This window comes from Microchirus variegatus, assembly GCF_963457635.1.
Source record: "Microchirus variegatus genome assembly, chromosome: 3".
NCBI lineage: Eukaryota > Metazoa > Chordata > Actinopteri > Pleuronectiformes > Soleidae > Microchirus > Microchirus variegatus.
In genome coordinates this window covers 345001-367081 of record NC_139804.1, presented here as the reverse complement: position 1 = coordinate 367081, position 22081 = coordinate 345001, and the positions used below count along the sequence as shown (strand labels likewise).

At 45.0% G+C, this 22081-nt stretch overlaps 3 protein-coding genes across 5 annotated transcripts in view; all 3 read left to right on the top strand.

The window, feature by feature from the left end:
* Positions 1-46: 46 nt before the first annotated feature.
* Positions 47-10037, top strand: dyrk1ab (dual-specificity tyrosine-(Y)-phosphorylation regulated kinase 1A, b). 3 transcript variants are annotated; one of them, XM_083886499.1, is made up of 12 exons: positions 47-706; positions 2277-2346; positions 3807-4003; positions 4110-4202; positions 4280-4468; positions 4592-4739; positions 4835-5121; positions 5216-5362; positions 5671-5811; positions 5896-6199; positions 6293-6417; positions 6573-10037. In XM_083886499.1, the coding sequence occupies exons 2-12, from the start codon at positions 2337-2339 to the stop codon at positions 7158-7160; spliced, it is 2229 nt and encodes a 742-aa protein (XP_083742625.1). In that variant the 5' UTR covers positions 47-706; positions 2277-2336; the 3' UTR covers positions 7161-10037. The 3 variants fall into 3 exon arrangements, with proteins under 3 accessions (XP_083742625.1, XP_083742627.1, XP_083742626.1); XM_083886501.1 differs by lacking the exon at positions 2277-2346; XM_083886500.1 differs by lacking the exon at positions 47-706 and having other exon boundaries at positions 2151-2346.
* Positions 10038-11195: 1158 nt separating this feature from the next.
* thap12b (THAP domain containing 12b) lies at positions 11196-16798 on the top strand. The gene is made up of 5 exons (XM_083885995.1): positions 11196-11487; positions 12227-12347; positions 12454-12561; positions 14490-14526; positions 14599-16798. Exons 1-5 carry the CDS (start codon positions 11399-11401, stop codon positions 16461-16463), a joined length of 2220 nt encoding a protein of 739 aa, XP_083742121.1. The 5' UTR covers positions 11196-11398; the 3' UTR covers positions 16464-16798.
* Positions 16799-17408: 610 nt separating this feature from the next.
* Positions 17409-22081, top strand: part of map6b (microtubule-associated protein 6b) — a gene marked incomplete at both ends in the record, with an annotated part of 5249 nt that continues 576 nt past the window's right edge. The window contains 3 exons of the mRNA XM_083886371.1: positions 17409-17906; positions 18120-18244; positions 18748-18961. Coding sequence (XP_083742497.1) covers positions 17409-17906; positions 18120-18244; positions 18748-18961 — 837 coding nt within the window. The remainder of the gene's footprint in view (positions 17907-18119; positions 18245-18747; positions 18962-22081) is intronic.

Genomic DNA, 22081 nt, shown 5'->3' with positions numbered 1-22081 from the left:
GACGGTTTGGGCTGAACAAGCGCGTGCCGTGGACCGGATTAAGACGCTCGAGGGATCGACGGTTTAACGCGGGTGAAATAATTAGGCGGCGCCGCACTAACTCGGTTGTCCGTGTCTCTGGTCCACCGGGCCGGTTCACTGCGCAGGTTTGGACCGCGCGCCATTTTGTGAAAATTGACACAAAATTCTTCACCAAAATTATCAGAGGACACGGTTTGTGCTTCGCCGGTGAAACACTCCGCGTTCGATCGTCGCGTCGTTGTTAATCCAGCGAACTGACGCTGAATTCGCACACAAACGTCAAATCTGGATTTTGTCAGATCGTTGATTTAGCGGCGGCTAGAATTGTTAGCTTCGGGCTAAGCTAGCTAATGTTAGCTGCGCTCATTTTGTCAACTAGCTAGCGCGGCTCGCGCAGGTTAGCTAGTAAGTGATGTTAGCATGGTGCTAGTCACCGCGGAGAATAATAATAATAAAAATAATAATAATAACGTTATTAATGATGTTATTCCGACTCGCTGGGAGCATGAGGACCGTGTTGAATGAGGCCGGTGAGTTGTTTTATTAGAGTCCGCCGCTCAGAGGACGCGGATCGGATTTAACGTGAACATCAGTCGCTCGGCGTCAGGGAGGGAGAAGCTCAAACTGGATCAGTTTCCTCATCAAACAGGTTATTGGACTTTAAATGAAGATCGTGCCATCAGAGGTGAGTAACTCTGCACTCTTTTACATCTTACATTAGCACGGTTAGCGCTGACTGCTGTCTTTTATGTGGATTGTGAATGGACAGGGACGTAGCCTGTGCTAAGGCGGCTAGCTAACGTCTTGTGGCGGCGTCTGTGTGGCTGAAGCAGCGGTAACATTCGTGTTCAGTCCGCGGGTCAAAGGAGGGGATTTTCCCCGGTGGATGTGATGAAGAGCGGAGATCGCAGGGGTTTGTTTGTGTCCTGCTGTGTCCGTGTTAGCGCTAACGTGCTTTCACACACTGTCATTGTCATGATGGAAGCAGATGTTTCACTGTTAGCTAACAGCACCGTCATATAATCGGACTGTTCGAACATCTCAGCTGTGCTTTGGTTCTGGACTGAGCGCTAATCGGGCTACTGTGTGCGTGCGTGTGTGTGTGTGTGGTGGCTAACTGGGCTAACCTGACTATCGGTTAGCGTCAGCAGCTAACGTGAACACTGGGGCTGGAGGGAGACGAGCTCCGCTTGTCCCGCAGTTTTCACGGTAACGTTCACGACGGTTAACGGCGGCACGAGCCTCGACACCGCGGTCACCGTTCACGCGAGGATCGGGACACGCACGAGACACATCATGTAATCTGAGCGCGAGGGGACGCGGATAAAAAGCTGAATATGCGATTTTAATCTCAACCATGACGGTTTGTACCACATCTGTAAGTACACACACACACACACACACACACACACACACACCACAGGCAGACTCTGCTTGTTTTGGATCGGTTACATTCGATTGAACTTAGGGATGAATGTGATGGTTTTGGGCGTGAGAAGATGACACACACACACACACACACACACACACACGGGTTTATATGACACAGTAAACTCGCTGTCGTTGTGTTTGCACCTGAAAGGCCTGGTGATGAGCAGAGAACCAGCAGAGGACCTGTTCATGTGTTCATATTCATTTGTTCATGTGTTCATGTGTCACTCCTGACAGGTTACAGGAGAGTAAAGCTACACATGCTATTTCATATTTATTTTCCCTGTAAGCTCAGTCACATTGAACACAATCATGGTCATTAGCCACGTTAGCCTAATGTCAGCTATTGTGTTGCTAAAATGGACTAAAAACACTTCTGTTGGACGGTTGAACATGAACATACAACAGAACACTGACTCTAGTTGTGCCGGACAAAATCATCAAGCGTTTGAAGTCGATTCTAATGGATAACAATCATTTGCAGACCTGCTGAGAGGAGATCCAGATCCATCAAGTCCACATCACTACTGCAGCTCATTTGTTTTGAAGTGTCATGTGGCCTCTGAACTCTTTACCTCCTGATCATTTCATTGATCGCTGCTTTATTTTACCTGGTGACGGCCTTCAGTTCTGAGGTGTCTTCTCTGGTCTTCAGAGATCTTCAGAGATCTTCAGAGGTCTTCAGGGATTCTCTGTGGTCTTCAGAGATCCTCTGGTTTTCAGAGATCATCTGTCTGGTCTTCTCAACATAAGTTTGACCTGAGTGAAGATGTCTCCAGTCACAGATGCACAATGATAACAATAATGTGTTTTATTCTCTGTAGTGTGTTGTGGTTTGCTGCTGGACTCTCCTCCCAGGATGATATGAAATTTTGCAGGAGACCATGCATCCAGGTTAGCTGCTACACATCAAGACTGACAGACCCCATCACTTCCTCTCATTCTATTATTATTATTATTATTATTATTATTATTATTATTGGTAGTTATATATGCAGCTTATATATGCAGCAACCAAACGTATTTGTTAAGAACAGTCAAATGATTAAAATCAATCAGTACAGTAAGATTTATATTTTTATTCAATCCGTAAAAAGAATATTCTTTTGACAACTCGGAGTGATTGAAACTGGTTTTACCTTTTTTTTCTTTTTTTAAAAATTATAACTATAAAAAAATAAGCTGAACAAGCATTAAAAATCTGGATTAGTCATAATGACAAATCATTCTTCACATTTCATTGTATTTAAAGCGATTTGAATAAATAGTTTTATTTAGCGTTAGCAGTGTAGCTATAGCTCAGACTTTATGTGTTAAATAGAAGGTAAGTGTGGATGTGTTTGAACGTGTTCATCATGTAATGGAAGCGTTAGCTGGTACAAACGCAGCCTCTGCTTGTGCTCTATCATCTGGCAGCTTCCCTTCTTCCTGTCACTGGTTGTGTATTTTTCTCTTTTCCAAAGCTGGGTCAGCTTTCTAACGCTCTCACATGGAGTGCACATTCTGGGCTGTGCAGCTATTCTACTGTCAGGCTCTGGTGTTGAAAGCAGCGTCTAAGTGTGCCAAAGTTCAATTTTATTTCTTGTTTATTTCTTGTTTTCTCATTGGAAAATGGGAGCAGCTCTGCCCTGGCAACAAAAGTAGGCTATTTGCATACTGCGTTGTGATTGGTCTGTGCATTGATGGGCTTGCCAAATCACGCTGTATCTCTGTGGTGATAGGCTATGCTAATTAGGTGCTGTTGCTGGGATTCTGAATAGTGGTTACTGTGTAGCGCTGGTGAATTGTGTTGTCTGGTGAGAGATGCTGATAGCTGAACATGCTATTTAATCATTTTTTTGATTCCTTCTGGCTTAAAATGAAGGATGATTCACTGTACAGTGAGGACATGCTGCATTTTCAGCCCTTTTCTCTCTTAAAGCTGCTCTTTTGCTCCGTTTTCTTCACAAAGGTTGATGCATTACTGCTATATTTTTTATTTCTGCTTCTCCTTTGATGCATTTTATGACTTAACAGATTTAACAAAAGACATGTATATAACACACACACACACACACACACGTATTAACCTAACAATGAGTGTTAGATTTACATCTTATTTTTATTTCTATGTTTCTACAGATTAATCCCACTCATTTCAACATTTAGATTTAAATATTAAATTTGTACAATTTACATTTTGCATCTATTTTTTTTCTAAAAAGATAAACCGAGGCCTGTTTTTGATCTGCTCAGATCAAGGAACAAATACTATCCTTTTATATTTGACAATAAGTGTGTAAATATGTTCCTGTGTTTAATCCTTCTTTATTATTATGTGCTGTGTTTACATCTGGTGTTGGTTTGATTTGCAGGAGGAGAGACTTCAGCATGCAAACCTTCGTCCGTCCGGCTTGCGCCCTCTTTTTCTTTACACACTGCTGGTCTTCAGATGGCTGCTCCAATGCCCCATACGCACCAGCAGTACAGTGACCGCCACCAGCCGAGCACTGACCAATCTGTTACGGTCTTACCGTACAGCGACCAGACACCACAGCTCACTGCCAATCAGGTACGCGCTCGCTGTTCATGTGCAGCGTCACAGTGAGGTGATGTTGAAGCTTTAAACAGCAGTTATCGTTGATGTAATGTTGTGATTGTCGTTGTCCACCCTTCAGAGGCACATGCCCCAGTGCTTTCGTGACCCAACTTCAGCTCCCCTGAGGAAGCTCTCCATCGACCTTATCAAAACATACAAACACATCAATGAGGTGAGTTTGTCTCTGTCGTCACGCTCTCACTCTGTGTCACAGACTTTCCTCTCAACGTGGATGCTGTCGTCTCTTAGGTGTATTATGCAAAGAAGAAGCGGCGACACCAACAGGGTCAGGGTGAAGACTCCAGTCACAAGAAGGAGAGGAAGGTCTTTAATGATGGCTACGACGATGATAACTATGACTACATCGTCAAGAACGGGGAGAAATGGATGGACCGCTATGAGATTGATTCCTTGATAGGAAAAGGGTCCTTTGGACAGGTGCTTGATCCACACACACACACACACACACACACACACACACACACACACACACACACACACACACACACAGTGATGTTTCATGTTAGAAACGATCAAACCTCCCGTGTTTGTGTCTTTCAGGTTGTGAAAGCGTACGACCGTGCAGAGCAGGAATGGGTCGCCATTAAGATCATCAAGAACAAGAAAGCTTTCCTCAATCAAGCCCAGATTGAAGTGCGTCTGCTGGAGCTCATGAACAAACATGACACCGAGATGAAATACTACATTGGTAATCCACTCCTGAAACTTGATTTGACGAGACGCATTAAAGGCAAATCAAAAAGCTTTCCTGTGACTAACGCTGTACGTTCTGCATTTTTACAGTTCACCTCAAGCGTCACTTCATGTTTCGGAACCACCTCTGCCTCGTGTTTGAGATGCTTTCGTACAACCTGTACGACCTGCTCCGGAACACCAACTTCCGCGGCGTCTCTCTCAACCTCACGCGGAAGTTTGCCCAGCAGCTGTGCACAGCGCTGCTCTTCCTGGCCACGCCTGAGCTCAGCATCATCCACTGTGACCTGAAGCCTGAGAACATCCTCCTCTGTAACCCCAAACGCAGCGCCATCAAGATCGTGGACTTTGGCAGCTCGTGCCAACTGGGACAAAGGGTTTGTACCTGTGCTTCTCCTTCTGAGCAGAGACATGGACCTCAACAGGACTGTGGAATAATGTCTGTGTGTGTGTGTGTGTGTGTGTGTGCAGATATACCAGTACATCCAGAGTCGCTTCTACCGTTCTCCAGAGGTTCTGCTGGGAATGCCCTATGACCTGGCCATTGACATGTGGTCTCTGGGCTGCATCTTAGTGGAGATGCACACTGGAGAACCTCTGTTCAGTGGAGCCAACGAGGTACAACACACTGCACCAGTCCATCTTTATATATGTGTGTGTGGGGGGGTGTGTGTGTGTGTGTATATATAAGTGCTTTACATGAAAACGTCATGTCACACCTTCATAAATACTAAGACAAAGGAGCAGAGGTCAACAGATGTAAAGACCAAATGAATGAATAAGTGAAACATCAAACCAGATGAATGAGTGAATGAAGCTTCATTTATTTTACTGAGTTAAATGTTGTTTTAGCTGGTGTTTGGTCTTCATGTCTCTGACCCTGACAGGAAGTCACTCACTAACTCGATGAGTCATGTTTTCTTCAGGTCGACCAGATGAACAAAATCGTGGAGGTTCTTGGGATTCCACCTAATCACATAATGGACCTCGCCCCAAAAGCCAGGAAGTTCTTTGAGAAGCTTTCTGATGGTACATGGAGTGTTAAGAAGACCAAAGATGGCAAAAGGGTGAGCTCTGAGCTTCAGCCTGTTCGTGATGTTTCTTTGATTTTGTTGTTGTTGTTGTTGTTGACTCTTTGTGCCTCTGAACAGTATAAACCTCCAGCCTCACGGAAGCTCCACTCCATCCTGGGTGTGGAGACAGGAGGTCCAGGTGGCCGGCGGGCAGGAGAGTCTGGCCACGCTGTCGCTGACTACTTGAAGTTCAAGGACCTGATCCTGCGGATGTTGGACTATGACCCTAAGAGTCGCATCCAGCCCTACTATGCTCTGCAGCACAGCTTCTTCAAGAAGACGGCGGACGAAGGGACCAACACGAGCAGCAGCGTGTCCACGAGTCCTGCGTTAGAACAGTCCCAGTCTTCAGGAACCACGTCCAGCACCTCCTCCAGTTCAGGTACCACTCACACACACACACACAGGTGTGTTTGAAGCTCAGATCATGTGGGGACCGGCGTCGCATCATATTCTAACGTTGCCTCGTTTGTAGGAGGATCTTCTGGGACGAGCACCAGTGGCAGAGCGAGGTCAGACCCGACACATCACCACTTACACAGTGGAGGACACTTTGGCACGGCCCTGCCGGCCATCGATGGAGACAGCCTCTGCCCACAGGTCTCACTCATTCTCACTCATTCACACTCATTCACATCATTTAAACGTCTTCTTTTATGGTTAAAACTTTGAGAAAAAACAAGACATTTCCAGGTTAAACATTTAAACGTGATCATGTGAATCATTGATGACTAACGATGATGTTCTCGTCTCAGGCGCGGCAGCCGTACCCGCCGCCGCTGGTGTGGGGAGGCGGCGTGGGCCCAGAGTCGGTCACTGGAGAGACTCACCCGGTCCAGGAAACCACCTTCCATGTTCCCCCTCAGCACCCGAAGGCCCTTCATCCTCACGCTCACGCTCATCACCACCACGGGCAGATGATGGCGACGCGGCCACGCCCACGTCACTACACCTCGCCGACTCACAGCTCGTCCACGCAGGACTCCATGGAAGTGGTTCACGGTCATCTGTCCATGACCTCCCTGTCTTCCTCTGCCTCCTCTTCCTCTACATCGTCCTCTTCCACTGGGAACCACGGCAACCAGGCTTACCAGCTCCGCCATCTGCCCGCCGGAGCGCTGGACTTTGGTCAGAACGGCGGGCTGAGCATGGGCCTCGGTGCCTTCTCGAACCCGCGGCAGGAGACTGGCATGGCGGCGCACCCTGCGTTCTCCATGGGCACGAACACGGGGCCGGCCCACTACCTAGCAGAGGGTCACCTGGGCATGAGGCAGGGCATGGACCGCGAGGAGTCTCCTATGACTGGAGTGTGTGTGCAGCAGAGTTCCATGGCCAGCTCGTGACTGCACTGACTGACGGCTGTGTGTCCCCCTGTGCGTCATTTTTAAGGTGGTGTTTTTTACTACAAAGGTGTGTTGAGAACAAAAAGCTGCTCGTGTCAGAAGGGAGATATCACTGAACCGCTACAGAGAGAAATCTGTGTTCAAAAAGTATATATGTCATTCTCATCCCTTCTTTCTTTTGCAATCATTAGGCACAAAAATAATCCTGCAGATTAACCATAGTGAGATTGAGTCATCCATCTTACCATTTCACCACCTTCATGTAATCACCATATGGTATTAATGTGAGGAGCGTCTGAGCGGCCTGACATCACTGTTCCACTGGTTCTTCATTCTTTTTATGACGTCGCAGCTGCAGCTCGACCACGATGACGATGACGATGACGATGAGGGGAAAGTGTTTGCGGTGATATTTCTTGTTGTCGGTGGGTTTTGTGTAACTCTGTTGAAGGGTAAGCACACAGCAGTGAAGCCACTCCCTCAAAGCGTGTGCTGGCCACGTCCACCCGCACCAGCCGGGTCACAGCAGAGGGGCAGCACCACCCTCAGGCCTGGAGGCAAACTGCAGCCGGGCCCGGCACAGACCAGGGCACAGACCAGGGCACAGACCAGAGCGGCGACGGGCTCAGGAGACGCCAGGATCCGGCCCGGTGAGCGGAGGAAGACGGTCAGCGGCTGGTTCTAGAAAACCCTTTGGCCTTATGACTCATGGACATGGAAGGAGACGGAGCTGGACATTATCATTTGAATTAAGATGGCTTTTCTCTATTTTTCTCTCTAGACGGCCCTTAATTCTTTAAGGAAATAAAAACCAACTTAGCAAAGGTAAATAAGAATGGTAATTTGAGGCCTTTCTCGACAAAGATGACTTCTTCAGCAGGGCCCCACATAACAGGGTCTTATTGTACACAACAACCTCCTAAACATTACTTCCTTGAAGATCTTGTTCACTGGTTAAGGATTTTGCAGTGGAAAGAACTCTCTATTCTATTCCAGAGTCGACCCTCTTCTGTTCACCCCCCTCCCCCTTTGTTTTGCATGTAGTTCCTCATCAGAACCACCTGCACAAGTCTCTCCATCCAAAAACATGGAAACTGAAGAAAAAACTGAGTTAAGTGACTGCCTTTTTTCTCCTCAAATTATGCTGTGAATTTTACAAGAATTTATTTTCCCTTTGGATATGTTTTTATACCAAAGCAGTTGTTTTATAGCATATAGGTGTCTGTAACCAATAATGTAGCAGTTCACCACTTTGACGCAAACTTTATCAAGATCTTATTTTAAACGTCAATACAAACAGCTGCAATATTTTCCTTTAGCAAACCTGGAGACGTTGTCGTGGAGGCGTGGCCTCTCTGTATTCTGGCCACATTCGTCTGCAACGTTTCACCAAAACTGTTTCCATATTAATTGGTAGATTATTTTGGGAGTCTTTTAAAACTTTGCTATGTTAGAGAATTTGGTAGTTACTCTGCAGGCTCCGGAGTAGCAGGATAGAAGCCGATGGTTTAAAAAAAAAAAAGAAAAGAAAAAGAAACAAGGAGACTAATGCGTTCTATTTGTGTGTCGTCGTTTTCCTTTGGCCCCGTCACACTATTTCAAAGGGTTTTGCTGCCTTTCATACATCATTTTGGTCAATAATCGAGTAAGACTTAACGCTGGTGTCCTGGCAGAGTGAGCTTTGTGTTGAGTGCTTTTTGTTGTGCTTTGGTGGAGCAGATCACACACACACACACACACACACACACACACACGACAGTCAATATCCAGATTTTTATTTGATATCAGGGAGTTTGAAGTGCTTTCTTTCTTCTGTTGCTCATTTTATCAGCTTAGAAATTGGACAGAAAAATCAGAACTCAAACCTGCCCACAGTCACCTCTCAAACCCAGGGCAGATGTCGCTGTTGTCATTTTTAACGGAGAAACCATCGTATTAAAGTTAAAATCATGCTTGGTCTTTTCCACTAACAAAATGTAAAGCTACCTATACTGAGATTGGGGTTTTATCTGGATGTCAAGGTTAATTGCAGATTTGCAATGGTTTTTGTTTCATAGCCCGCAGAATTGGAGACATTTGGAAGAGGCCAGTGGTTTTGTGTCTGGCGTTCATTCTGGTACTAAACATTCCAAAAATAAAGACTGAAAAAGAGAAAAAAAAACATCGACTGCAGTGACTCGTAAGTGTGCGCCTACTTCAGATCATGCTGATTGACCTCTTATTTAGAGCAGTTGTCATGAAATGCAGCCCCTTTTTAATAGTTGAAATAGAATTTATGTATATATTTATATTTTTTTAATAAAGGAAGTATAGAACTCACTACCTTGCTCCTGCTGGTATGTTGATTATGTTTGTCAATTTGGTGACCATTCAGTGGGCAGGAACTCCTGTTTTCTTAGTGGCAAACCCTTGCCTTTTGGCAAAGGTACTTGACTACATCAGGACAACACTATGAGGTAGGGTTTGAATCAAACAGGGAAAGCTAGATCTTCAAACCTTAATTTTCACAGGGTATATTGTAAGTGCATGTACATCACAAACCTTACTTTTTGGTTATATGAGAAGCACATGGTTGAAAAAATAAAAAAGAGGTTCCATCGTTCATAAGCCTGTTCAGTTTGTGGCTTACACACAAACACGTATATTGTCCACATATCCCAACACCCGACACAAGTTGAAATCCTCGTATTTAATTTGGATTTATCCTTTTTCTTTTTCTTTTCTTTTTTCTTTTCTTTCTTTTCTTTTGATTCCACATTTTTTCACTTTTTTTGTACATGCAACATGCACTATAGAATTGAACAGCATGGGGGAAAGGATAAGTCCATGTATCCACAGATTGTAAGATCTAGTCAAGACTTTGCTGTGTTTATGACAATGCCCTTTGTATTATATTAAGACAGTCTTATGTATGATATATAAAAAGAAGTTAATTGAAACGATCTGCGTGTCTTTATTGAGCTCCATCTTCACCACATCGTCTCTGACATGAAAACATGGTTAAACAGGAAGTTACATCACAAACACGTGACCTCACACGGTGTGACAGAGTGGAATAGGCTCGTGCGCTCCTCTGCTCTCTGGCCTGGCTCGTTGGTCTAGGGGTATGATTCTCGCTTCGGGTGCGAGAGGTCCCGGGTTCAAATCCCGGACGAGCCCTTATAATGTTGACTTATCTTATATTTTATAAAGATATGAAAGTATCTCAGCATAACATGGACATGTGTCGTTGTTTGTGAGCTTTGGCTTTTCGTGTATTTGTGAGTGTTTTTCCAGGTGTTCAGACCACGGAATTATAAAATAACTTCACTGACGAGGAATAAAGACGAGGAGAAACTTCCTCTTCTTTTCTTTTTGAAAAGGAAAAGAAAATGACGTCAGGGCTCGTCCGGGATTTGAACCCGGGACCTCTCGCACCCTAAGCGAGAATCATACCCCTAGACCAACGAGCCACGTTACCCAGTGAGAACATAATGGTTTATAACACATACTTCATATATGACGTGATCGTGTTTAATACTCCGTTTGAAAACATTAACATTAAAAGGCTAACATTGAAACTGACTCATCTGTCTTTCACCAACATCGTATGAAAGTGTGGTAATACATGTTGTATGTATATATATACTATATATATGTATATAGTGTCTATCTGTCTATCTGTCTATCTATCTATCTATCTATCTATCTATCTATCTATCTATCTATCTATCTATCTATCTATCTATCTATCTATCTATCTATCAACAGCTAGCTAGCTGGCTAGCTCGCGGTTAGCTAAGCAGCTGCAGTGACGCAGCGTGTCAGTAGCAGCAGTGAACCGCGGGGGGGCGCTGTCCTGTCCTGCACTGCTTCTATGAGGGCGAAGAAGGAAATGGCTGCCTCTCTCTTGATTCACAGAAGAAGAATTGATGACCAATCGTTTTGCCGCCAAGTTGACACGCGTCCAATCAGAGGCATTGTGGGCGGAGCGTCATCCAGTCGAATTTCAGACGGAGCCGCCGTTGTTGTTGTGTTGTTGTTTTGTTGTGAGTCTTTTCCACGCACTTTCACGTCTGTCGTTGTTTACAAAGAAACTTCTCGACACCTGACGTCACTCACTCACGTGTCTGTTAGTCTGGAACAAACCCGGCGTCCACGTGACCTCTGAAACGAAGGCGCCAAAGCAGCAGATGACATCACTCCGCTAAGTTAGCTAAGGCAGCTAAGCTAGCTAAGCTAAACACCGAGCCTGAAACATGCCGAACTTCTGCGCAGCGCCGAACTGCACGAGGAAGAGCACGCAGTCCGACCTGGCGTTCTTTAGGTTCCCACGTGACCCGGAAAGGTGAGTCCGATTATTTACATCCCAATAACTATTAATCTGACCCACAGTGACTTTTCTAATCGGTCAATAACCTGTTATCAGAGCCACGCTAACATGTTTACATTTAATCTGATCCACGATAACATGTTTACATTTAATCTGGCTAACATGTTTACGTTTAATCTGGCTAACATGTTTACATTTAATCTGGCTAACATGTTTACATTTAATCTGAGCCACGCTAACATGTTTACATTTAATCTGGCTAACATGTTTACGTTTAATCTGGCTAACATGTTTACATTTAATCTGGCTAACATGTTTACATTTAATCTGAGCCACGATAACATGTTTACATTTAATCTGGCTAACATGTTTACATTTATTCTGACCACGCTAACATGTTTACATTTAATCTGGCTAACATGTTTACATTTATTCTGACCACGCTAACATGTTTACATTTAATCTGATCCACGCTAACATGTTTACATTTAATCTGAACCACGCTAACATGTTTACATTTAATCTGATCCACGCTAACATGTTTACATTTAATCTGGCTAACATATTTACATTTAATCTGAACCACGTTAACATGTTTACATTTAATCTGATCCACGCTAACATGTTTACATTTAATCTGAACCACGCTAACATGTTTACATTTAATCTGAACCACGCTAACATGTTTACATTTAAACTTTTTAATTCTATCTTTTTGTGTGTTTTGTGTGTATTGTGTGTTGTGTGTGTGTAGATGTCGTATCTGGGTAGAAAACTGTCGCAGAGCAGACCTTGAGGCTAAGACGTCGGACCAACTGAACAAACATTACAGATTATGTGCCAAACACTTTGATCCGGCGATGGTGTGTAAAACTGTGAGTATACGACTGGTCTGTCTCTCAGCAGTGACTCAGCACTTTTCAACAACAACAGTGACTCAGCACTTTTCAACAACAACAATGACTCAGCTGTGTTTTTCAGAGTCCGTACAGAACAGTGCTGAAGGACACGGCCATCCCCACCTTCTTTGACCTGACCAGTCATTTAAAGAAGCCTCACACCAGACATCGCAAGCAGATCAAAGAGCTGGTAAACAACATCATTATTATTATTATTATAGTCATGTTTGTTTCTTAAACTGTGACGTCATCAGACTGCAGGTCACTGATTGGTCAGAGAGTGTTGTCACTGAAGCCGACAAAGTCCAACTGTAGATTAAAGTTAAAAACTAGTGCTGTGCAAAAGGCTAACGTTAGCGCACGACGCGTTTCCATGATGACTGACCAGAAAAAGACTCGCATGTTGTCATGTTTACGTGCTGTGACACCGGAGTCCAGGCACCATTTACCAGTTAGCTCTGTTAGCTGCATTAACTCCTTTTAGCACCGTTAGCATTAACCTAAAGTGGAATACTGTCAGTAATCCATAATAAGGGCTAGAAATGTAACGATACACTGAACCCACGACTAGATACGGTTTACAACATTTTGTTCACGATACGATTTTCTCACAATTTTTTTTATCAAGATGAGCTACAGACAAATTATGACCAAATAAAAGGCTCTTTTATTCGTAGAAATCTTAGAGGTTCTTTCTTTACAAGTTTGTTTCCTCTTATAAAAAGTGCAACTTGCATCTTAAACAACAAAACACATGAAAAATATCTCTTTTCTTTAGAAACTCTCTCTCAAGTAAAGACCACATTACACTTCTCTGACTGCGTAACCATGGAGACGCCTCCAGTCTTCACAGTTCTACGTTGTGGTGACGGATACGCACTGCTATTTCCCGCCCGATCAGTAGGGGTCGCTACACAAGGCTGTTGTGCTTTTGGCTACAGTGAGCAATGGCGTCCGAGAGAGAAAGACTGTGGAAGTGGAATAACATTGAATCAGTGGCCGTTTCTCACTTTTAAGATCATTTGAGGCGATAAATGATCGTGTTGCCGCTATATGTTAGCATGTTAGCTTTCTCTTACGATATCAACATGCTGTTTTGGTTTCCTGTCCATTTCTCACTGTATTTGTGTATATAGAGAATCCAAAATGCCGTCACAGGTGATGTTAAACAGCTCGGTGCATCCTCACATCTCACAGTCTTCCCTCGCTCTGTTTTCTGTACGTACGTAATGACGTAAGTCACCAAACAGTGACTTTTTTAAAGATAACGTAACTTATTTCAAAAAAAAAAAAGAAAGAAGATAAAGAACACGTCCTACTTCTCTCGCATTCGCAATGAATTTTTTCTGTCAACCGGTGAGAATCGTCACGCATTTGTACAGATTTTTAATCGTGTCACGATGCATCGTTACATCCCTAATAATCACCTGCACTAAGATAATACAATGGTTTTCAGAAACTGGTTTAATGTTTAACTTGTTAAGACCTGAAGCGCCGGAAAAAACACCTCAAACCTGAGCTTCAGATCTGTAACAGATATAAGAACACAATTCAAAAAGTATGTGAGAGCTCACACCTGAGGCTTTACTGTGAAGTTTAGTTTATTTAGATACAAAAATGTAAAATTAAAGTGAATAATTATTTTCAATTAAAAAACAGTAAGAAAATAAAGTCATATCAACTTGGTTTAGTCCTGATGTGAAGAACAAGAACATCATGTAATGACTGTAACAGTCTGCATGTGACGGTGATGATGCTCACACTGTGGCATCAGCAGGTAAATCCACTGTCAGCCCTGCTGTGAGGCTGTAAACACTCTGTAGATTACGCTGTTATTTATCCTCATTATCTTCAAACATAATTATGTCATAACCATAAATCCAGGTCCATTTGTTCAGCACGTTCGAAGTTATCAGCGATGATGTCATCGAAGACGAAACTCCTCAAAATCACTGTCAAAGTCCTCCATGTTTGTGAGGAACCCTTAGACCCCGAAAACTGACGTATCTGCTTTCCCGGCGTCTGTGGGTTAAAAAAGACTCAAACTACAGACTGAGTTATCATTCAGTGGATTCATGTGTTCATGGTTTGTGAATGAATTCCTGTTTTTACTTTCAGACTGAAGAAGACATCAGAAAGATGAAAGAACGCAGATGTGAGTAAATCAGATGTTTGCTGATGTTTGTTTGTTTCTGTCAATCCTCACCTTTGACCTTCGTCTCCACAGTGGCTTCTTCTATCGATCAGCTGGTTTCTAAAAAAGACTCCGCAGCAGAAGCTTCTGGCACCAACGAGGAAGAACCTCAGCTGTCCACTGAGGACAAGGAGTTCCGCGAGTACCTGAGGTCTTTGTTCGAGGTGGTGGTCGTGTTAGCGAAGCAGAGCATCCCGCTAACGTCCCACAGCTTCCAGGCTCTTCTGGATTATCGCATTAACGCTGGAGACGAAGCGCTGAGGAAGCGCTTTGAGGCCACGGCGGTGAACGGCGAGTATCTGAGTGGAACTCAACAGCTCCAGCTGCTGGACGTTTGTGAGAACACGGTGAGAGAGGAGATGCTGATGGAGGTGAGGGAGAGTCGCTTCTTCTCCCTGGTCACCGGTGACCTGGTCCACTTCTCCAGCGACAAACACCTGCCTCTGTTTTTACGCTTCGTCAACCAGCAGAACGTCCTCCGAGAGGAGTTCTTAGACTTCCTGCCGTTCGACGGAGACGAGGCGTCGCTGGTGGAGAAGCTGGAGGCTCAGCTGACCGAGCGCTGGGGCCTGAGCATGGACGACTGTCGTGGTCAAGCTCACAAGGCCACGGGAACGTCCACCATCAAGATGAAAGCTGTGGCCACTTTACTGATGGACAAGTATCCTCTGGCCTTCAACATGCCGTGCTCTCACACGGCGCTGAACATCCACCTGGCCAACAGTCTGCCGTATCCTAACGTCCAGGTCGTCATGGAGACGCTGAGGAGGATCGGCGCCTTCTTCAGAATCCCGTCCACTCGGGCGGAGCTCCACGTCGCCATCTCCACTCACTTCCAGAAGAACGAGGAGAAGGCGGCGGCGCTGATGTTAGCGTGCGGCGAGGGATGGACGGAGCAGCACAGCGTCTTTGACCTGCTGCTGGACCTCTTCCTGCCTCTGCTGCTCTGCATGGACCGCGTCTGGGAAAACGCGGACGGGAAGTTCGCAGATTCCGCCGCAGCAGACGCGTATTCCATCGCAGAAATTCTGGCCGACTTTGAGATCATCGTGACCGTCGTCATCTTGAAGAACGTGCTCACGTTCACCAGAGCGTTCGGGAGGAACCTCCAGAGAGAAACTCTGGACGCCTTTTTTGCCGCCAACAGTTTAACCGCCGTCCTCCACTCGCTGAACGAGGTCAACGACAACATCGACGTCTACCACGAGTTCTGGTTCGAGGAGGCGGTGAGTTTGGCCGGCGTCATGGAGATCCCCGTCAAACTCCCCCGGCTGTTCCTCCGCAAACAGCGAGGAGCCGACATGGACGAGGTCCAGGCGGAGTCGTACTTTAAGGAGTACGTGACGGTTCCCGTCCTCCGCGGCATCATGCAGGAGGTGGAGGACATGTTCTCCGACAACAACATCAAAGCTCTCAAGTGTCTGTCGCTGGTTCCTGCCGTCATGGGACAGATGAAGTTCAACACCACGGAGGAGAACTACGCCGACGTTTACCGCAACGACCTCCCCAACCCCGACACGCTTCCTGCAGAGCTTCACTGCTGGAGGATCAAGTGGAAGCACCGAGGTAAAGAGGTGCGTCTGCCCACCACCATCCACGAGACCCTGCAGCTCCCCGACGTCAAGTTCTTCCCCAACGTCGACTCCTTCCTCAAGGTTCTCTCCACGTTTCCTGTGCTGAAGCTGGAGGAGAACGCCAGCGACGCGGCGAGCAGCGCGGCCACCGAGCGTCTGCACTTTTATCTGCACCAGGCTCCGCCTCCGCTCAGGAACAAGAGTCTGGCCGTGCTTCACGTCAACACCCACGTCAAACACGACCTGGACGTCATGGTGGACAAATACTGCAGACTCTATCCAGAGGACGAGGAGGCCACGGAGGAGGACGCTGAGGGGAAATGATGAGACCCTGGTCCTGGTCCTGGTCCTGGTCCTGGTCCTGGTCCTGGAGCATTCATACCTGAAGATGTGGATCAGTCATTAAAATGAAGCTGTTTTTCACAGACTTCAACCTTTATCTTCATGAGTTCTTTCACTTGTTTTGGTCCAAAATCGTCAGAATGTTAATCACAGAGTTTTGAATGATTTCTTTGTTTTTTTTATGGAGCAAATGTTGACCTTTAAGAATCAGAGATAAATCATGACCTTAATATTCTTCTTTTCTTTGGTGTAAATATTCAACATTAATCTGTGACCGTGATGCAGGACAAACAGCAGGGGGAGCACTTTGATTAATATCTCCAGGTAATAATGTCTGTTTATGTCGTTAGTGTTTGTTTAAATGAAAAGAGACAAAAATCTTCCTCTTTTGTAACTGTTTTCACTTTGATTTAATAAAGTTCTTGATGATGATGATGATAATGATGATGATCACATGAACGTGAAGATTCACTCACATCAGTGACACGTCATGTGATGTCGTGGTGGGCGTGGTCACGTGATTTCACAGCAAATAAAACCTTTTATTTTTTTAAGTCAATTTAAACTTAAGTGAAAACAAAGAAGAGGGAGGAGGAGCGAGGGAGAGTGGGCGGGGTAAGAGAGAGAGTGGGAGGAGCCAGTATTCACTCGTTCACAGTGAGAAGCGAATGAAACCAATGTTTAAAGAAAGAGTTTTTGTTTAAGCTGCAGATTTTTCTCCAGGACAAACGTTTCTCTCTCTCCTCCTCCTCTTCTCTCTCTCCTCCTCCTCCTCCTCCTCCTCTCTCTCTCTCCTCCTCCTCCTCCTCCTCCTCTCTCTCTCTCTCCTCCTCCTCCTCCTCCTCTTCTCTCTCCTCCTCCTCTTCTCTCTCTCCTCCTCCTCCTCCTCTCTCTCTCTCTCTCTCCTCCTCCTCCTCACTCTTCATCATGGCGTGGCCCTGCATCACTCGCGCCTGCTGCATCAACCGCTTCTGGACAGAACTGGACAAAGCGGACATCGCGGTTCCTCTGGTTTTCACCAAATACTCTGACGTCGCGGAGGCGAAGCGTCTTCCTCACCATCATCTTCACCACCATCAAAGAGCCGCCGCCGTCGCCATAGAAACGCAGCAGCCTCCTCCAGGAGGAGAGGCGCCGCCCGCCGCCGCTGCCGCAGCAGCGGAAACACGCGGCCACTCCGCCGCGTCCGTCATGCGACAAGACTTCAGGGCGTGGAGAGTTCGACCGGAACCGAGCTGCAGACCCAGAGACGAGTACCAGCCCACGACAGGACCGTTCAACAACCAGACCCAGTACCAGAAGGACTACAAGGCCTGGCCCATCCCCAAAAAACACGACCATCCCTGGATCCACCGAGAGAGAGAGGCCGAGGGCGGCGTGGAGAAGAGCGAGGTGGAGGAGAAGCTCCAGGAGAAGAAGAAGGAGGTGAAGGTGCAGGAGGAGAAGAAGGAGGTGAAGGTGCAGGAGGAGAAGAAGGAGGAGATGATGGTGCAGGACATGAAGGTGCCAAAGAAGAAGAAACTTCAGGAGGAGAAGGTTCAGGACGTGAAGAAGGTGGAGATTAAAGTCCAGGAGGAGAAGAAGGTGGAGGAGGTGAAGGTTCAGCAGGAGAAGAAGGAGGTGAAGGAGTCAAAGGTGGAGGAGGTGAAGAAGGAGAAGTCCACAGAGAAGAAGAAGGTGGAGGAGCAGAGGAGAGAGCGAGCAGCTGCTGATGCTGTGAACAGACAGATTCAGGAGGTGATGACCACGTCCAGCAGCTACAGGTACGACCTTCATCATCATCATCTTCATCACACTGACACAACAGCAACCTCTAGTGTTTAAATCTGTTACTACGATCACAACGTTCCATTTGTCGTGAACTCGGACGATCCTGAGATTCTAAGATTTCACTTGTGTCGTATTTATTTCTCAGTAAATCTGTCGTAAACGTACGATGTTCTCATTTTTAATCGTAGACACGCTACAGAATTAGCCGCAGCTATCGCTAACAGTGGCTAACAAAGTGTCTGTGATGACATCACGTCCAACTTCTGATGTAAATGGAGATAAACCGAGTTATTGATAATTAATGGTTAATATTATATATTATATTGTGACTTCAATCAAATCAAAGTTTATTTGACCACAGTTTACAAAACTTCACAGTGTTTTATAGTGTAGTTGATGAAAGTGTGGAACATAAATGTATCAAAGTGTTTCCTGTTTCAAAGTTCAGCTCATTAATCCCATATTTAAACCTTGATATTTTCCTGTTTTCTCTCAGGACTGAGTTTAAAGCGTATAAAGACGTGAAGCCGGTGAAAGCCATTAAAGCTGCAGCTCAGTATAAACCACCTGAGGAGGAAAGCAGTCTGGAGACCAGTTACAGCGCCACCTATAGAGGAGAGCAGGTCAAGGCTCCGCCCACTGACAACAAGCTACAGGAGCGTCGCAGGATACGCAGTCTGTACAACGAGCCCAGCAGCAAAGAACCCAAGGTAACTAAATCACAGCTAAATCACAGCTAAGTCACAGCTAAATCACAGCTAAGTCACAGCTAAGTCACAGCTAAATCACAGCTAAGTCACAGCTAAGTCACAGCTAAATCACAGCTAAATCACAGCTAAATCACAGCTAAGTCACAGCTAAATCACAGCTAAGTTACAGCTAAGTCACAGCTAAGTCACAGCTAAATCACAGCTAAATCACAGCTAAATCACAGCTAAGTCACAGCTAAATCACAGCTAAGTCACAGCTAAGTCACAGCTAAGTCACAGCTAAATCACAGCTAAGTCACAGCTAAGTCACAGCTAAATCACAGCTAAGTCACAGCTAAGTCACAGCTAAATCACAGCTAAGTCACAGCTAAGTCACAGCTAAATCACAGCTAAATCACAGCTAAGTCACAGCTAAATCACAGCTAAGTCACAGCTAAGTCACAGCTAAATCACAGCTAAGTCACAGCTAAGTCACAGCTAAATCACAGCTAAGTCACAGCTAAGTCACAGCTAAATCACAGCTAAATCACAGCTAAATCACAGCTAAGTCACAGCTAAATCACAGCTAAGTTACAGCTAAGTCACAGCTAAGTTACAGCTAAATCACAGCTAAATCACAGCTAAATCACAGCTAAGTCACAGCTAAATCACAGCTAAGTCACAGCTAAGTCACAGCTAAGTCACAGCTAAATCACAGCTAAGTCACAGCTAAGTCACAGCTAAATCACAGCTAAGTCACAGCTAAGTCACAGCTAAATCACAGCTAAGTCACAGCTAAGTCACAGCTAAATCACAGCTAAATCACAGCTAAGTCACAGCTAAATCACAGCTAAGTCACAGCTAAGTCACAGCTAAATCACAGCTAAATCACAGCTAAGTTACAGCTAAGTCACAGCTAAGTTACAGCTAAGTCACAGCTAAATCACAGCTAAGTCACAGCTAAATCACAGCTAAGTCACAGCTAAATCACAGCTAAGTCACAGCTAAATCACAGCTAAATCACAGCTAAGTCACAGCTAAATCACAGCTAAGTCACAGCTAAATCACAGCTAAATCACAGCTAAGTCACAGCTAAATGACTTTAGAATAAACCTTTTATGTCCTTAAGGTGAGAAACGTAACTATTTATTTTACACTTTATCAAAAAGACGTTTAAAATATCACAAAAATACCTTTTGCAAATCACTTTTTCTCTCAGAGTTCTAAACTTTTTTCTAATTCTATTCCAATCTCATAAATATGACTTTAATCTCATAATTCTGTCTTTTATTTCATAATTCTGACTTTAAACTCTAATTTTGATTTCAATCTCAGAATTCGTTATTTTTTTTAGGATTTTGAATAATTTTCAAAACCGGGTTGCCAGCGTTGACAGTGTTGCTAGTGTTGACAGTGTTGACCACGTTGACAGTGTTGACAGTGTTGACCGCGTTGACAGTGTTGACAGTGTTGACGGCGTTGACCGTGTTGACGGCGTTGACCGTGTTGACAGTGTTGACAGCGTTGACCGTGTTGACAGCGTTGACCGTGTTGACAGCACTGACAGCGTTGACCGTGTTGACCGTGTTGACAGCGTTGACAGTGTTGACCGCGTTGACAGTGTTGACCGCGTTGACAGTGTTGACAGCGTTGACAGCGTTGACCGCGTTGACCCTGTTGACAGCGTTGACAGCGTTGACAGCGTTGACAGCGTTGCCAGCGCTGACAACGTTGACAGCGTTGACAGCGTTGACAGCGTTGACAGTGTTGACAGTGTTGACAGTGTTGACAGCGTTGACAGCGTTGACCGTGTTGACCCTGTTGACAGCGTTGACAGTGTTGCCAGTGTTGACAGTGTTGACAGCGTTGCCAGCGTTGACCGCGTTGACAGTGTTGACCGCGTTGACAGTGTTGACAGTGTTGACAGCGTTGACAGCGTTGCCAGTGTTGACAGCGTTGACAGTGTTGACAGTGTTGACAGCGTTGACAGCGTTGACAGTGTTGACAGTGTTGACAGCGTTGACAGACTTGTTGCCTCATGTGTCAGTCACACTGTGTTGATGAAGCCACTCCCTCCTTGTCGTCCTGTAGGATTCACAGACTGAGAGCAGCTCTGTTCTAAAGCTGTAGTCAGGTGTGTTTTTATTATTCTTCTGGAAGGCATGGAGCCCACACCTGACACACACACACACCTGACACACACACCTGACACACACACACACACACACACCGTTCTGCTTTCTCCGCCCACCAGCTTTGAAGGACCTGATGAATGAATGAATGAAAACATGTAACACAAACAAACCAAAGAAAACATCTAAAAGCTCTTCATGTTGTTGATGATGCCTTTATTTTGTTGATTGTGAGTTTTCTGTAAAAGTTGTCTCACACACACACACACACCAGTGGACAGACACAAAATGGGGTCCGTGGCAGCAGAAAGTGGTGCAGTGTCATTCTTTGGTCACTCTCTTTGCAGAGGATGCTCTTGTTTTTGTTGTCGACGTCCAGTTTCATTCATTCATTCATTCAGTCATTCATAGACGGTGAAGTGAACGTTTGTGAACGTGTTAAATCTAAAGCAGACTCTTCTCTTAAAGGTACAGTACGCAGAATATCTTCATTGATCAACAGTGTGGGGCAACTTTTTAACGACACACTTTGCTGTTCTTCACTTGAAGTAGAATCATCATCACGTCATAGTTCATAAAGTATTGATCAGTGTTTGTCAAACGTGGAAATGATGATGTTCTCAAATGATTTTGTCCACAAACACAAAATGATTGAGTTTGTTTTTATGGAGCAAAGAAACAAAGAAAATATTCAACATTTAAGAAGTAAATATGACATTTAAAGGTTTATTTGTTGTTGTTTGATGACTCAGCAGAAATCTGAGCAGAACCAAGCTCAGTGCCTTGCTAATGTCTACAGTCAGTGTAGAGATTTGAACTCGCGACATTCAAAACCTGCACGAAAACAGCGCTGAAGCACAAATTCACCTGCTTTTTTATTTTCACTCATCAATAATAATCTGTCATCTCATGACTTTAAGCTAAGTGCTGCATGCTAACAACAACAACAACAACAACAACAACAACAACATGACCCAGAGCCTTAAAGGAAGAGTTTGACAAATGTGTT